A 17,988-nucleotide genomic window follows, 5' to 3' on the forward strand; every position below is an offset into this window, starting at 1 on the left:
TTCCCTCTGATGCTTAGCGTGGTTGTGATTATGGGTGTCTCCAAGTCTATCATGGCGTTTCTGGTGTGTGGGTGTGGGTGGGTGTGTGAGTGGCAGTTAGCTCAGTGGTTGATTTGTGTGTGAGTGTGTGTTTTGTTGCATTTGCGTGCGGGTAGTTTGGGATTTCTGAAGCATTTGATGTTTGTCTGACTCATGAATAAGTGCAAATCTCATTGGATGACAGATGTCTCAGACACCGCATCCTCTTTATACCCCCCCCCCCCCCCCAATTCTTTTTTGTCATTTTGGGCCAATTTCATAGTGCAATAAAAACTCTGTCTCTTGTATGTCTGTCTGTGTCTGTCACTCTGTGTCCCCTTCTCATATTGTTTCTCTTTCTACATCTTTTTTGTGACATTAAGACAGACTTTGATTTAGCACCGAGAAAGTGTATGTGTGTGTGTGTGTGTGTGTGTGTGTCTGCGTGTATGTATGAGCGAGAGTATGTGTGTGTGTGTGTGTGTGTGTCAGCGAGAGACAGGGTGTGTGTGTGTTTGTAAATGAGAGAGCAAGCATATGCATGTGTGTGTGTGTGTGTGAGTCCCCCCCCCCCCCAATATATAAACACCCCGAGTCACTCCAAATCCCCCATTGTTATTACTGGCTTTCTGTGCTAATTTTTATTTGATTTCACATGTTCCCTGTAAATACAGTACATCACTGGAGTGTTGCGTGTCAATCTGATTAGATTAGCTATAGATCCAGATTAAGGTCTAATATTTGACCAGAGTGCTCCCCTGTGTGAGTGTGTGTGTGTGTGTGTGTGTGTGTGTGTGTGTGTGTGGGTGTGAAAGAGAGAGAGGGGGGGGGGTGGGAGTGGGGAATAGCCCGTAAAAGAAAAGGAGTGAGATGATGGTGCTCTTGAGTCTCCCATGAAGACCAGCAGATGGTCTCTTATCAAGGCCGCTATCTCCATCAGACCGGGGATCGCTGGCCTCCGCAGACAGACAGGGAATTATGGGCCGTGGCCTACGTGTGTCACTGCTTTTGGGATCCGCTCTAATAATATTTTTTCAATATTAATTTCCATAGTTTGAAAAGAGAGCTCCATGAGTCATATGACAGGCATGCCTTGGCTTTTGTTGAAAGCAATCGGGTATGCTGTTTGTTGTGCGCTGAGCCGAGGAGAGGAGGATGGAGGAGGAAAGAGGAGGATAGACAGAGGAAGGGATGGTGAGAGAGAACAAATGGCGAGACATGAGAGGACTTAATCATCCAGATCATTTCATCTTCATCATCTTTAAAAAAAAAAGCTGTTTTTGTGTTTGATGTTGTGCTGTCGTGTACACCTGGCAAGTAGGGCCTACTCACACCACACGCATAGGCACACACACAAGCACAGGCACACACACACACACACACACACACACACACACACACACACACACACACACACCCTCACCTCTGTCTTTCCATTCATCTCAATTTTTACAGCCGCGAGTTGTGCGAGCAAATATTTTGGATGCATATTTGGAGATGTCTGGATTGTTTTCTGAGAGGGATGTCAAGCCACCGCCTCACACGTTCGCCGCCTGTCAGGAACTCTCACATTCACCGCCTCCCTCTCTCCCTCAGCAGAAAGCATAACAGTGAAGATAGCCCTGTCATCAACACGCAGCCCTGACGGACGACAATTCAAATCATCTGCTGAATAGTTCCAATTGACTGTGAAAACCTCATCAAGCCAGAGCTCTCCAAATAGAAATTACGAAAGAGGCTTTTAATGCGTCTAGATCTGTTTCGACTGCCAAACAGGTTTGGTTGTGAGGGGTGGGGGGGCACCTCTTCTACTAATTGTTACCCAGACTTGTTATCATTCCTAGTGTAGTCTTGCACAGTTGTTGCGTGAGGATGATGCCGCATTGACAGACTGCTGGATTGTGCTCACAAGTTTTTCCACTAATTGCGAATGCTAACCGTCTTGTTGTTATCGATCTGCCTACAGTATGTATGGCTGAAGCAGTGCCTCTTTTATACTCTTCTATAAAACTAATGATGTTGGTTTTAGCGTTTACACAGCTGTTCTGCCTCAGCGTGGCCCACATGCTTCTCATCAGGTCCTGTGTAATTTCTCAATCCCGAAAAGAAAACATCTCGTTTTTCACCCTTCGATGTGGCACCACCAGGGCAGAACACAAAATTGTGTTTATGAAATGTAACTGTCCCGTTGAATGTAAACAGAGAAAAACTCAAGGCCAACAAGCTACACGCTCACATGCTCACAGATGATGTTTACCACAGCAATGAGACTGGGGTGTTTTCTGTTTTCGTAGCTGATAGTTTTTGACCACTTGTTTACAGGTTGTTGCTTTTCAGCTATGCAACTAGCAATGATAATAAAAGTTGACTCCTAAAGCCAAGTTTTAACTGGCCAGAATTCAGAATGTGACCTTATCAATAATTTTTGCCAAGTACTTTATATGTTCACATGCTTTCAAATGCTGAATTACACATAAAACTCTCCATATTATCTGAGGAAACAATGTTTCAATACATCTATATACCTGTGGCCACATGTACAAAGCTTTGCTTAGAACTCATAGAGCACCTTTTCCCTGTATATTCTGGTCAATGAGAAATTGAGCGCATATGTGCAGGGACCACACTCCACTCCTCTCCAAAATTAATGTCAGCAAGTGTGAGGTGTAAGTAGGGTTGAGAACGCCCTCTGACAAATTCTACCAATTCTACCTTCAACGATGTGCTTATATAATTACAGTCATTTGCATGACATTGGATAAAACGACTTGCTGCCAAATGGTGTGAATAGTTCAACTACATCATATCTTAACTTCATACCGCTGGCTGATAAGGATGATCTCATTATGACTGATTGACCAGTTCCTCCCGGATGCCCATCCTGCTTCGGGATTTGTAAGGGAACGGACACATGTTTGACTCCTTACAACATGTGTGTGCATGAGACCCTGGTCTCCTTCATATCTGCTGATGGGTGTCATGGGTTTTCCTACTTCTGCCCTGGGTATGGGCAGTAAGTTTAAAGTGGGTCACTTGAGTGGGCCATAGTTTTTACCTGTCAAGTCCAACATCTTCATCCACCATCTGTCTGTCTGACTGAAAGACCATGCTGTACCCACATTTGCCGTCCAGAGTTACAGTGCTCTGCTGAGGCGGACGCCAGGCTGTTTATCTGCGTTCACTGCCAGCTTCTCCCTGACATCTCCCACTCAGAACTGATTACGGCACTCCTGGATCTGACGTTGTTCCAGTCTCCGCTGATTAGAACGAAGTGTCTTTGATCAAACACATGCTCTGTCTCGAAGACAGAGATGTGTTTATTGGCCATTATTTTGGACCGGGTAGGATGGGGAGGAACCTGACTGATCTGAAGCCCATTCCGTTCACTTTTGTCATCAATTTTTCCCCTCAATCAATCGTCAAGTGTTTTTTTTTTACTCTTCCATGTTGCTTCTCGGGACATCAGACATGTGGGGCTTCCCTGAAAACAAACTCTTATTATGCTGGGCCCTCAAAGCATCATAAAATGATTATGGTCCTCTCTCTGCTCGTGTAGAACCTAAAGCTCTTACTAGATGGAAATGACATCTATACACTTGCACGCACATGCACATGCGCATGCACACACAAGCACATAGACACACACCCACACCCATACACCCTTATGATTGCTTTTCTTTGTATGTATGTGTCTTATAGTTGCTTTTCTGTTTGTTTGTTTGTTTGTTTGTTTGTGTGTGTGTGTGTGCATGCGCTATGTGGGTTTGAGGGTGGAGATGGTACATAGCCCAGATGGTAATAGTGTTAATGCAGGCTTGAAAGCAGCTGTATTTGTTTAGCTGTGGCCTGTGATTGGGCACAGTTGGTTATGTTAAACAACACTGATTAGGATCTTTAGGTGGATCTGCCCACTCAATGGGGTCTATGTCTAGATTCATGCAAGTGTAAAAATTAAGGGCACTAACGTGCATGTATACATAACAGAAAGGCTATATGTGGGCAGTTTTTCTTTGGCCAGGTTTGATCGTTTTTTTGAAGCCACTTATGTTCAGCTTGAAAATCCCACAGATGACGTGTTTCTGCTCGAAATTCAGTGTCGTTGCAGGGGTCAAATATAGTCTTGCACTCACTGGTAAGCCTGTGGTTAGGCCAGGGATTGAAACATTTTGTGGGAAACCCTTAATTAAGCTGAAGTCTGGATGAGGACCCACAGCTGCTAAAAATCCCCGCTTAACATCAGTGTGGGTTGGCCAAGGTTTATCACACAATCGGCAGTGTGTGAGTTAGAAGGCCAGTGTGTGTGTGTGTGTGTGTGTGCATGTGTGAGTGTCTATGCATGTGTGTGTGTCTATGTGTCTGTGCGTGCATGTGTGTGTGTGTGCGTGTCTGGCGGTCCGGTGCTCGGCGCACCAGCTGTGCCCCAGCTGTTTCGGAGCAGCAGACCGCAGCCGCATCTGGGCTTCAGTGGCCGATGGAGGCGTTGTGTCGTACCGGCCGCTGTGAGGGGAAACTCTCAGGCTTATGAGGTGAGAACAGGCAGCGTCTGGTCCCAAACGAGGCCTGTGGCCGCTGGCTTTTGGTGGGCTGCGCATCCCTGTGCTCGTCTGATTTCTCACCCACAGTATACGTCTTCATCTTTGCTCTTTCAGCCTCTGTTTAGCCTCTGACACACTGTATAGTGTCTGGGTTTCTGTTGTGTCTATCCCCACTGGACTGTTGATTGGTGGTCGAGGAGTGTGTCACAGTTCTGTGTTTTTAATGAGCACTGATGCATAAAAGCAGGAGATGTAACGACAGAAAACACACATCTAGCTGTTGCTTGGTGCATTGTTTGTATTTTTAGTCCTCTTGTAATGTGTAGATGTTCTCCTGCTCACTTGACATGGCCTAATTTCAACAGAATCATCAATCAATACATTCACCATCAATACTGATACACCAACTCAAGAGAGCATGCAACCTATAACATGGGGATTCCTGCCCTCACTGATCTCCCAGTGGACTTTCTTTAATGGGATTACAATCTGATGATTGTTGTGGTCATGGCATCCCTTGGCCTTCTTTCCATTAGGCCACTCTTATTACAGCTGAATGGCACTTTGGTTTCTTCTTGCTGGAACATCCAGTTGCTAGGTGACGCCTAGAATGAGGGGATGTGCCAGTATCAGACCACCTACTGGATTCTCTCCAACCACAATGCTGTCCTTTTATAGAGTGGTCATTCTCTTCCAACCACATCAACTAAAGAGCAGTGCACCTGATGCTGCGGATTCCCCAAGCCATTGATCACTTCAACACTGAACCGGTGTTGAATGTTAAAATGGCCTCCCGCACAAGATCTTGGTGAATGTCATTGGTGGCTCTTCCTGTCAGTTGTATGTGAATTCATGTGCGCTCACATGTGCAGTGCTTGTGTGACCTCAAACCTCAGAGGAGATTTAAACCTAGTATTAACAAATGGAGATGAGGTGGTGGTGGTCTAGTGGTTAGAGATCTGGGCTTTCAGATGGAACAGCGGAAGTTGCTCCAGGGGACTGTCTCGATGGTTAGTTAGTTAAGAAGGTAAATGACCGATAATTTAATGGATGTACGCCTATGAGTAATTAACGTGGAGCAGCTCAATTCTGAATACTTCTAAATTCAGGCATTGGTGAGATGGCAAAAGAAGTGCTTGTGAAATGTCTGTGGTTCAGGGTCGGTGTGGAAATGATACAAAATTAGATTTTTCAAAGATGAGGGAGTATGTCCCCATTCTCTGTGTTATTAAAATATTCCACTTGCCAGGGAACATTTAATTTCGGTCCCGTTTTTTGCTCTTTAGCCAAAACAAGCAGCAAAATAATCAGATTTCCACGGAAACCAGAGAGCTCCTCCGAGGCGCTGACATCACTGGCCTTGACTGGAGTTTTGTCTCGTAATTCCCTCGTTGTTGTCCTCAGTTTTTCATATCTCTAATGGATCTCCGTGGCCCTGACCTGAGATAGGTTTACAAGCACACAGATGGTGTGACATGTTCTCGGAACACTTAGAGTAAGACTCCAGGTTTAAAAGCCTCCTCTGGGCCATGTATGTGAATCTGAGAGGTGACTTCAGGCCCATCAGGAATGCTAAAGCCAGAGCTGGTTTATCCTAAAATATTTACTCAATTTACTTCAAATTGAGTTAGTTACAAACTCCCTTTTTGCAGCATAATTTCTTTCCCACTAATGGTCAGTCTAATCTCTTCATGGCTGTAAACCAGAAGTGGAAAAGCCCAGCTTCAGAGAGTATCATATATTCGGCTCTGCCCATGTATTTATTAGCTGATCTACCTGGCTGAAGAGTTGTGCTAATTAGAATCAGCTGATTGGAGTGGATAGATGGAATACATACATGGTAGCACTTTTACTTTCTAAAGCCAGACTTTTCCACCTCTGCTGTAAATATTTCTATGAATAATGGGCTTTTTGCCTATTATTCAGATAGGACAGTATATATTGACAGGAAATGAGTGGGAGAGATGGATGGGAGTAGAATCAGGGAATCAGTGGAGGTCAATCTCACCCAGGTCCCTGTGGGCTCTATGTGCTGGGGATCCTGCCACTAGCATCACAGCTCCCATGACTAAAATCGTTAAAGTCTCTTTGGTTGACTCATTATACATGGCACCCGATAATGGTTCAAGGCTACAGGCCTTCAAAATGCTCTGGACCATGCTTCTGTCAAGTTGTTTGCAGCACATTTTTTTCATGTGAGTATTCTTAACCTCCCTGAAGGGAGTCTCCGCCTATCGTTTCTTCTCTGGACTCACTTACTGTAAAATTGGCGATCCGTGTCAGCTCGAGTGCTGATGGACTCTTTGCCCGTGCCTAAGCGTGCTGGGGAACCAGCATCAGAGGAGCTGGACACACCCTTTGCTACATAAACAATTTTTTTAAGGCTTGTGTTTAGCAAAACAATTCCAGGCCTGTAGTAATTTTTAATTTGTTTTAAATCTCATCAATGGAAGTGAAGTTTGAAAGGTGTCCCAGAAAGCTTCAGTCAGTTATTATAAATGAGGAGAATATTATACTGTCATTTGCCTTGTCATTGGAAGTGGATGTGGAGTGGAGTGGACTCTGTGCTTGTGTTGGGACCAGCTCAACTGTACCAGCAGTTGCCTGCTTTTCTTTCACTCACGCTGTCTGTGCCCTTGTCTTTCAAAAAATGGAGACGCTATTGCCGATTTATCGTCTGCCCACTGAGGTGTTGAAGGAAGATGAGGCACTTATTGGCTCTCGTTGGCCCTTTTTAAGACGTCTGTCTCTCGTGTGGCCTGTTCCACTGTCCCTGTGCTAAGCATCTCCTCGGAGCCAATGGCACCCGTCGCCTGGTCCATCCCCCCGTCCGGCTCCGAGAAGCTCTTCTGGGAGGCGATCAGACAAGCGTGTCACTGACAATAAGGGCTCGACCAAAGCAAAAAAAAAGCTTCATTATTATGATTTGCGCAGCTCAGATGGTCAAGATGTTGACGGATTAGGAGCCAAGTCTGCTGAATGGACCTTTTATTTATGTGATGTGGATGCTCTCCAGCTCTGTCTTGACTGCTCTGTCATCAGGCGGTTCAATCAGAGGGATGCTCACTCACTCTAATGAAATCCAAACAGCTTGAGGTGAGGTCCCGTCAGATGTTATGGCTGGTCCTGCAATGCAATGGCTAGTCTGTGGGATTCTGGTTTGAGCTCTTGATGTTGCCAGTTGGACCATGGTGTGAGGGCTTGAAACAATGCTAGACTTGCAACAGTTATTTAATTCTGAATACAAAGTGAAAAATATTCAACATTTGTGCATTCCATTTCAGACATCATTCCATTTTAGTTGTTCCTGACAATAAAAAATGTAAAAGAATGCATGAAAATCATCTGAAACCAAAACTCTCAACACACAGAGACACTGGGCAGCCACTACTGTTTCTGTGTTCTTTCAGAATCAAACCACTCTGGCAGGCCTAGAAAACACTTTTATCTTTAGAAATCAGCACTGCACATTACACCTTGTAGAGGTTGGTTTTCTTGTAAGGGCAACTCAAAGGAGTGTAGTGGGCCTCTTTTGGAGGTCTTCTCCCCATCTACCCCTCCTTCCTGGAAGAGCGTTTCCATAGTTTCATATAAACAGTATCTATAGTCTACACAGAGCAATGGAATCTGTAAACAGTAGTGTGGCTGTTTATTTGTTGAGTTACTCCCTGTTTGAAATCTTCTGAAACAATGTGGGTGCTTTAGTGTTGGACAGAAGATGATTACTTCCTGCAGTTAGTTCCTGCCGATTGCTTTCTCTGTAGGCAAACATGTCCAACACATGCGCTTACGTTTGAGAGACATGTTCAAATAAATACTGTGGCTATAGAGACTACTGCGGACTCTCAACTGCATACACACACTTCTGTTCTGTGTCTTCCGCACTCTCTCTCTGTCCTCTCTCCATTTGTCTCCTGCACTCTCTCAGTCGTTTGCACTTCATCCCTCCTCCTTCATCTTTAACTTCTGTGCTTTCAACAGTCATTATTAGAGAAAGATCTGTTCTGTTCTTCTTCCTCAGACAGAATACACCTCAGGTTTTGTGCTCTTAAATGAATTTACAGCTTGTAGATGTTATCGCAACGCGAGTCAGGTGTGGCACGGAATCCCTTTGTGCCGCGTGCTTTCAGGGGGTGGGCGGGCGGGCGGGCGGGCTCTTCAGGAGCGGCTGGCCGTGCCCAGTAGTCTGCCGTGCAGAGTTTCAGCGCTTTTCACAGCACACCTGCGTCAGGGCTGGCATGTTTGTGATGTGCATCCAACTGCAGTAAGTTTAGAGCCTTGAGGTGGTGGGGGTCCTGCTTCGGTCGCTGCCAGGAGTTGGCGAGCCACCCCCTACTGGCTTTGGTTTCCATGTTTAATAGATGAACGGCGGCGGCAGCGAAGGTGACACGCGGCAGGTGGGCGAGCGAGCGAGCGGGCACCAGATGAGCTGAACCTGATAGCTGCCAACGGTGAGGCCCGTTGCTGGCGTGGCACGCACTCGCAGATCCCATTGAAAATAAATCAATAAAACGGTAGCCTGGAGCGACAGATCTGCTTTCCCAAAAGCATTCCCAAAAGTGATAGCACTCCAGGGCCCTGCCAAAAATGCACAACAAGTCGCTGCATGAGTGGCATTACAATATTTAACAATGCCAGCAGCGATAATGCAGCTCAGGAGAATAGGTGTGGGCAAGCGTGCATACATGTGTGTGTGTGTTTCACTTTCAGTGTGCTAGATGTTGTAGCCTACTTCGGCTTTCCATATGGATAAGTCTATAGTAAGATCTCTTAGTCTCACTCAGATCCTCTGACCAAAACCTCTTAGTTATCCCCCGCTCCAGACTCTCCACCCTGGGTGGCAGGTCCTTCAGTGCCTTGGCCCCCAAACTGGAACTCCCTCCCCCAACCTCTTCGTGCCTGTCCTTCTCTTCCTTTCTTCAAAGCACATCTCAAGACCTTTTTGTTTAATGATCACTTCTCCTCCACACACCTAACACACAGCTCTATACACATAGCTTGTCTTTGCTGAGAAAGGCGCTGTATAAAATAAACGTATTATTATTATATTATTATAGATGTATTTGTCCTCAGAATGGCTGAAGAAAGCCTTAGAATTGTGAGGAGGTCAGTGAAGCTTCGGGTTTGAAAGGAATCTGGTTCCTAGAAAAGCACTATTTCTGTGTAATGCATCTGGTCGGGGACTTCGGAAATGCCGGCATTTCTTTGGCTGGTCCATGTAGTTCTGTAGTTTTTTTGGGGGGGTGTGTGTGTGTGGGAGGGGGGGCTTCTCATGGGTCATATCAAATTGGTTTGAAGTGGAGGCCTATGCGTGTGCTTTGTCACTCAACACAGGCATCCTATCAGATACACAAGTCGGAGCAAGTGACTCACCCACGCCAAGCAGACACACAAGTACACACAAAGGTGCTGGTATTGGCAATTGCAAAGTCAGGCTTGCAATTGCCAATACCAGCACATACCACGCTATAGTGGTTGTGACCTAAGTTACATAAATCTTTTGTATCTTTTTAACAGCACATTACCGCTTTTATAGTCTTTAATTACAGTTGATTCCATCTTTGTGCGTTGTGTCTATGTGTGTGGTAAATCTTTGTGTTTGTTTATGTAAGGTGTTTGTGTAAGGTGATTGTGTTTGTGTGTGTGTGTGTGTGTGTATAGCTCCAATCTCATCTTCTCCAGCAGGTATAGTCACTCGGTGGGGATAAAGGGTGGAATGTGAACCTCACAGTACAGCGGGCCTTCACGCCCAGTGAGTCCCACGCTAGGGTCATGTTGCAGAGTCTAGACAGCTCGTCTCTGAGCCTTTTCAGGACAGTGTGGCATTAGGTTAGCATTTGGCAGGTCAGTACCCCAGTCAAACCAACTCCCATCTTAGTCTCCTCCTCCACCACCTCCTCTTCCACCCCTACTTCTACCTTCTCCATCATCCACCAGGTCTCTTTGTCCTTTCATCCTCTGCTTTTCAGAGTTTTCACTGAAGTCTCATAAAGGCTGTTTTTAAGTACTCACATTCTCATATTAATACACAATATACTGTACAATGCTAAATGTCAATTGGGAATTCAAGCATGCTTGTATGTGCATATTTGACATGTGTAGAACTTTACACATGACCTGAGTGTTGTGTGCATATTTTTGGAAAGTGAGAGTCTTCATGCACACACATCCACTGAAAAATCAAACACTTTTTTTCTCTGCTTCTTCACTAACATTCATCAGAAGCTGCATTAATCTTATTTGTTTGTGGAAATAACTTATGGAAGTGTTCAATTGGTTGACACTGTTCCTACCCTGACACCTTCCTCACCTCTGATCACGTTCCCACCTGGCCTTGCCATCCGCTCTTGCCCGCTGGATCAGGTTTTGCGCCCGTACCTGTCTAAACCCGAAACCTCAGCAACCTAATCCGTGCTTTGTGGCCACTTTCAGCATTCCTCTGAATGTTTGTAAATGTGTGCATGTGTTTTTTGGACAGGGGCTGTGAGGGGGTTGAGTCTCTTCCATGGGACTGAATTATAAACGGCTTGTTGTTGATGTACAACACTCGTGTTTGCCCTGTGGGCCACTCTGACTGATGGGCCGACTTAAAAGAGCGTTCCATTCTCAAGACATTTACAAGCTCGCCAAACACACACACACACACACACACACATACACAGGGGCGCGTGCTCCTGAGCTTTGTTCCCTCTCAACAGGGATATGAAAGCCAATCCCTTGACACTTGTCATAAATCACGGCGCTCCTTAGACAGTTTATCTAAGGGGGAAAGATTTGTTAGTTTAGCTTTTCCCCCTCTGAAAAACTACACCTGTGCAGCGAACACAAGCTCCTGTCAAACTCTCCCAATTTCATCCCCTAATCCACTAAGTGTGACACCCTACACCTTGACAAGCCGATGTAGGCTAAGGACTTAAGATATGGGATGAATTCCTTTCGCTCTCCCTCCCTCTCTCTCTCTCTCTCTCTCTTTTTCCTCCTTTTTTTAATGAATCGTGTTGAACATGATGTACAGTGGTCCAGGCCAAGTCCTCTGAAAGCGGGTGTCTGAGGTGTTCTTTACAAGTGGCTGAAAGCTGGGGGGAGCGAAAAACGAAGCCATTACCACGTTGGATCGTTTCTTTTCGGTCGTTTTTTTTGTGTTTTTTTGTGTGGTTTTGTTTTAAGAAGATCATGAGTGGCTTCATTCCACGAGCATTGAAGTCATTAAGGATCATTCCGCTCCTAGAGGGGGGCTGTGAGTGTACACCTCTTGTGGGATGTGTGATGGAGGTGGTGGTGGTAGTGGTGGGGGGGGGGGGGGGGGGGCGGTCTGAGTCAAGCTTCCTTGCCTGGGCTGCTGCCGGGTTGGGGTGGGGGGCATAAGGGGGGTCTGGCAGCAGGGCCGAGGGCCAGTGGTTCACTGTACCCGGGGCCACAGGCGGACGCTGCTGGACAAGACTGAGGTTATCAGAGGGGGGGGGGGGCGGAGAAGGGAAGAGGGGTTATGGGAAGCCGTCTCGTGAGTTTAAGGGGTTGAATGGCTGAGGTCACAAGTCCACAAGCATCATGGGCCCCATCGTTCTAAGAATGAGTGAGGGAGTTTCGGAATGAAAATGAGTGGACAGTTTGTTCTGGCTAGCAGTGCTCCCTTAATTGTTATAAGCTTGGACATGCTTTCTCTCTCACACACATGCTCACTCTCTGATGCAGCCCCCCCAATCCCTGTCTCAGTAGACTGTGTTAAAAGGTTAATGTTGCAGACATGCTTACTCATCATAAAGGTGGAACATGTACAAGTCTGTCGGCTCAGCTGGAAGTTAACCAGCCTGAGTATATTTTGTGTGTGTGTGTGTGTGTGTGTGTGTGTGTGTGTGTGTGTGTGTGTGTGTGTGTGTGTGTGTGTGTGTGTGTGAGCGCACGCAAACCTGGCTCAGAGCATTCTTCAGCACCTGGCTAACATTAGCAGCAGGCACGAGAATAAAGCGCTGAACTGGATCAGGGAGTTCAGCACTGTTACTGGCAGGGCAGTGCGTCCCTCCGTCAGCCCAGCCCATGCATGATAACAGAGGGGGGGTTTGGCTCTGGACGGGGGAGAAGCCATTAGGTCAATTTGATCAAGAGAGAGAGAGAGAGAGAGAGAGGGTCAGGGTCCATGGAGTTGGACAATCCCACGGCTCTCTATCCTGCTGGCCACCTGTGTTTGTGCTGTGAAGTGGCCTTGGGAATTACTCATTCACACGGTCACACTGTGTTTATCCTAAAAACGCTCTTGTCCCATGATAATTTGATGTGTGTGTGTGAGAGAGAGAGAAAGAGAGAGAGAGAGAGAGAGAGAGAGGGATGAAGGAATAGACAGAGAAAGTAATGTGTAGTGGAAGTGGAAGATCATCCCATAGGAATGCTTAGGTGCTGTAAATCAGTGGGGCTCCCTGGAACTCACACAGATACGCTCATACACACACACGGGCATGTATTAGCACACACACACACACACACACACACACACACACACACACACACACACACACACACACACACACACACACTCCCACTCCCAGACCTAATTTCCTGTTGCTCATAGAAACAGTCCATCTCTTATTCACACACACATTTTTGAACATGCTGGCTGAAGTAACTGCACTTTCCTCTGTGTATGTAAAGAGTTACTTAACATTTCAAGTCATTGTGATGTGATGTGATCATTGTCTGTTTGTCCTTATTGCTCAGGAACCTTGAGCTGATTGTGTAACACATCACAGAAATCAAAACACTCTTGAAAAGACAAAAAAGGACACAGCAACATGTGGCAGTAAAGAGATGCCAGGTCCATTTGCTTTTCACTTCCTAATTGTAATGGCTTAGCTAGGAACACAGCCTTCTTGGAGTGGGTGAAGTAATCCAACTGATATCTCTATGACGCAAGAAGTAATTTCTAATGTATTACTTTGGAGTGGCTTTGCCAACACTGGCCATACCCGCTCTTTGTGTCCAGAAACAACCAGTACGTGGGATTAGTGGTGGACCAGTGGCAGCCTCGCCGGCAGCTGACCATCGATGGGTCAGGGTTTCATTCCCCAACCTTGTCCATGTCTGTGTTGCTTCGGTTAAAAGCTTCTGCTAAATATCGGCGACCTTTAACTTTACCTTTTTTTGTCCGTGTTTGTCGTTATTGTCTAGTCTGGCTTTCACCAGACCAAGCTCAATCTTTTAAGACTGAACATTGGTCTGGGGAGTCCGGTATGTATTTTCTACTGCACAAGAGGCATGATCAACGGGCATAGTTCAAATGACTCTGTACGCAATTGGATAATCATTCACCAATCTGACCAACGAACCGGGTGAGGCTTGCAGAGCGAGGCTCTCCCGCTATCGTCATCGTTTTTTTTTTAAGTATATTTTTTGGGCTCTTTGCCTTTATTCCGACAGGATAGTGAAGATAGACAGGAAGTAAGTGGGAGAGAGAGATGGGGGGGGGGGGGGATCGAGACATGACCGCAGGTCAGATTCGAACCTGGGTCCCTGTAGGCACTTGGACCCGTTCATGGTACGGGCGCTTTAGCCTGTTTATTGTTTTAAACCTGCCAATAGCGCGCCAGGTGGATAAGCCAGCTTGTGATTGGTCCCGGCAAAAATGTAACGGAAGCAGCAGAAATAGATGCACTGGTCTCCAGCCTAAGCTGCAGGGCGAAAAAAAAAATCGCCGTCAGATCAGCCTAAGTCATTGTCTGTATATTGCCTAAATAAATGTGAATTGGAGGCTAACTGTCTGTCCAAACCCCGCCCCCCCCCCCCCTCTCATATGTCATTGTCCCTCCAGAGCGGGAGTGTCCATCGGCGGAGCAGCCTGAGGGATTCTCATCTCACCGCCGAGAGTGTCGTCCATCGCATCAAGAGAAGCCAGAACGGCAAAAAAGACCAAGGTATCCCACAGCCTCGGAGACTCTAAGCCTCTTCCCACATCATCAGTCAAAATGAAATGTTTAATGTAGCGCTCAGGCCTCCCACGGAACATGACTGTAAACAGCGCCGTAAGGGAGAAATGTTGAATGTGTGTCGTCAGATGTTGCTTAAACTGTCATTTGTTTTTCCTCTACTGGGTCCGACTTTGTGTGTGTGTGTGTGTCTGTGTGTGTGTGTGTGTGTGTACGGGGGAGCGGTGGGGGTTGGAGGATGTGGCAGGATTTAAAGGTGTTAACAAAGTCTGACAACACAGAGAAGAATTGCATGAATTTGTCGCATGTGGTCAACATTGCATATTTTTCAGAAGACAGAGCGATGGGGTGGGGGTGGAGTAGAATGTTGATGGCCTCTTGAGCCCATATCTCTCGTGTGCATATGTCTGCGGCTGTGACATACACAAAGCAGAATCCAGTGGTATCTGCCGTCAGTGGTGGTGGTAGTGGTGGTGGTGGAGAATGCGGGCCCGTTTGTTGTGGAGATGGAGAATGCCGGCCCCTGTGAACAGGCTGAGATGTGGGTATATGAGAACTGCAGCAGTCAGATGTTTGGCTTCTGTCATTATACTGAGTGTCAGGGAATGTCAAGAACCCCCAGTGCCCCCCCCCCCCCCCAGGTGTGTATACATATTTTATATGCTCATATGTCCCATAGTCTTAGCACACCTCTTCGTCCCGCTTGCTCTCGTGTTACACAAGAGGCATTCCTGCCCACTGGCGCGGTCCAAGAAGCAGTCAGATGAGTGGTGACGAGCAGGTGGCGCGAGGCTCTCGTGAGTGTCCCGTTTCGCTGCCGGTGATTTGATTTGTGCAGGATCCCCTTTCCTCTCTGGTGCTGTGGGTGGGAGGCAGCAGATGCTTGTTGGCTTGCCAATCAAAACAGTGATTCAGGGAGACGCTTGGGATGATGTGCCCAGATTCATGCCTGGCTAGGTGAGGGTAAGCCACAGACAAACGGCAGAGTTGACTAATCATTTAGTCAGCTCATCGCTTTTTTTGTTTTTGATGGATAGAAATGGGTAGAAGAAGAATTTATGTACATATGACAGCTGAGGGCATGTTGCAGCGGCTTAATTGAATGACAATGTGAACCCCTCCTTTAAAAGAAGAAATCTGTTTACAGTGTTTACACATGCTTATGTTCTACTCCTCTTTGTTGTGTTCTCTCTCTCCCTCTTTCTCCCTCTCCCTCTGTCTCTCTCTCCCCCCCTCTCTTTCTCTCTCTTCCCCTCTCTCTACCCCCCCCTTCTCTCTGTCTCTCTGTACACCCACCGTAGAGGAGGGAACCGAGGTGTGCCAGTGTATTTGTCAGAGGTTGATGAATGCCAGGAAATCTTGGCAGACTTGGCAGAGAAAGATGCCAAGCGTGTGGCTGCCAACAAGATGGCTGTTTGGCCTCCGCATCCTTAACATGCCCAAAACCATTGTGAAGCATATATCCGGACATTTGCGCAAAAAAGAGGGAAAGAGAAAATATGTGATTGGCATGAAAAGATGAACCCACAACAAACAAGCCTTAAAAGCGAAGGATAATTGGAACCATTACTAATAACTAAGAATTTGGTTCCACTGATTTACAGAACTTACATTATAATCGCTCTGAGCATTTCAAAAAAGCTCAGTTTGTATGTCTAATTGTGCAACTCTTTGTGCCTTTCTCTTTCTTTCTTTCTTTCTTTCTCTCTCTCTCTCTCTCTATTGCTCGTATGCATCATCTGTGCATGTGTGTGTTTGAGAGAGGTAGGCCTGTATTTTAGTTTTTGATGGAGTTTCATGTCCTCATATTTCAACTTAACATTAGCTCAGCTTGACAGCCAATCTTGCAGACATAATTTTGTAGCAGTTAGCCTACTTTGGCTGCAATGCCTGTTTCCCTAGCAACATGAAAGGGAAAAGCATAGGGGCCTACATAATTACACCACTGGACATGTGCCCAGAGAGGGTTAAAGTGGAGCGAGAGCCGCAAACGTTCGACAACTTCCGCGTTCGATTATTGCAAGGGGGAGGGGGGGGAAATCCCCCTTTATGCAGACCAGAGTAAGCCCTTGCTGCACTAATGTCAATGGAGACTTGTGGAATTTTACCAATAAATTGGTCATTATGTCTTTCTGGATTTGTTGAGGGTTATTTGGAAAATTGTGTCATACTCTGTAAGTGTTTGTAATCATTTCAAGCCTAATAGTGTATTTTTTTAGTGTTCGGATTTGTAATAAAATAACTTAATATCAGACCATGCTGCTGCCAGTTACTGTCTGGTTGTTAGCATGCTAGCTAGCCTCTTAGCTAAGGTAACATTTTAAACGGAGAAGTGTAATTTTTTTGAAATGACAACTAGCTGAATAACATTACTGACATTAGTCAGTATATTAAGTTTAAGCAAAGTCCTTCAACTACTAGTCACTTGTTAGCGCATAGCTGTATTGCCATAGCTACTCCCATTCACTTGTATAGCGTTTAAAGCTAGCGTTAGCTAGCTAGCTAGCTCGGTTCACAGACTAATTAAATTATTCATTCCATGTCCTAAAAACGATTAATTGGTATCATACATAATTATAGACAATAATACTGTGAACACAATTATGTTTATCTGCTCTTATTGCTTGTTAAGAGAGAAAGTTTATTTAGTGTATTTTTCAAACCTTATTGCTAACAATCGAAACAATTCTAGATTCCTGTTCAATACTATTGATCGCCTCCTGAATCCTACTCCCGCCACTGTATTGGCATCCTCTGCTGATGAGTGTGAAAAGTTTTTATAATTTTTTATTGATAAGATTGCTAATATTAGATCAAATATCCCATCTCCGATGTCTCTTGCTAATGTTCCATGCCCCCCTTCTTGCCCTAATAACCTGAGCTATTTTAGACCTATCTCTATACAGACTCTCACTGACATTGTTGCAGCAATGAATCCTTCATCTAGTCCTTTAGACATTTTACCAGCCACTCTTCTCAAAAAAGTGTTTAGTGCTATAGGCCCTAGGCTATCAATCTTAAATAATTATCTTTCCTCAGGGTGTGTCCTTGACCTTTTCAAGACAGCCAGTGTCCAGCCCCTCCTAAAAAAACCTGGCCTTGATCCTTCCATTCTAAAAAACTTTTGTCCAATCTCTAAATTGCCCTTTATCTCCAAAATTCTGGAAAAGGTGGTCTTGATGCAACTTTCTGAAGTGTTAAAGGGCAATAGCATCCTGGAGAAATTTCAGTCTGGTTTTCGTCCTATGCATAGCACTGAAACTGCTCTTATCAGGGTAACCAATGATCTACTAATGGCAGCTGATTCTGGTGAGCACTCTGTTTTGGTGTTGCTGGATCTCACCGCTGCTTTTGATACCATTGATCATGCTATTTTAATTAGAAGACTAAGAGAATGGGTTGGCATAACGGGTCTTGCTTTGGACTGGTTCATATCCTATTTATCCAACAGGACATTTTTTGTTTCAATAGGTAATTTTACTTCCTCTACCTCAGCTATTACTTGTGGTGTTCCCCAAGGT

The 17,988-nt window shown here is 45.6% G+C and overlaps 1 protein-coding gene across 4 annotated transcripts in view; it reads left to right on the plus strand.

Moving 5' to 3' along the window:
• Positions 1 to 17,988, plus strand: part of eda (ectodysplasin A) — a 44,696-nt gene that overhangs the window by 10,597 nt on the left and 16,111 nt on the right. For all 4 annotated transcript variants that reach the window (XM_042093922.1, XM_042093923.1, XM_042093924.1 and 1 more), the window contains exon 2: positions 14,353 to 14,455. In XM_042093922.1, coding sequence (XP_041949856.1) covers positions 14,353 to 14,455 — 103 coding nt within the window. The remainder of the gene's footprint in view (positions 1 to 14,352; positions 14,456 to 17,988) is intronic.

The sequence above is a fragment of the Alosa sapidissima genome, chromosome 5 (genome assembly GCF_018492685.1).
Source record: "Alosa sapidissima isolate fAloSap1 chromosome 5, fAloSap1.pri, whole genome shotgun sequence".
In the NCBI taxonomy this organism is placed as follows: domain Eukaryota; kingdom Metazoa; phylum Chordata; class Actinopteri; order Clupeiformes; family Clupeidae; genus Alosa; species Alosa sapidissima.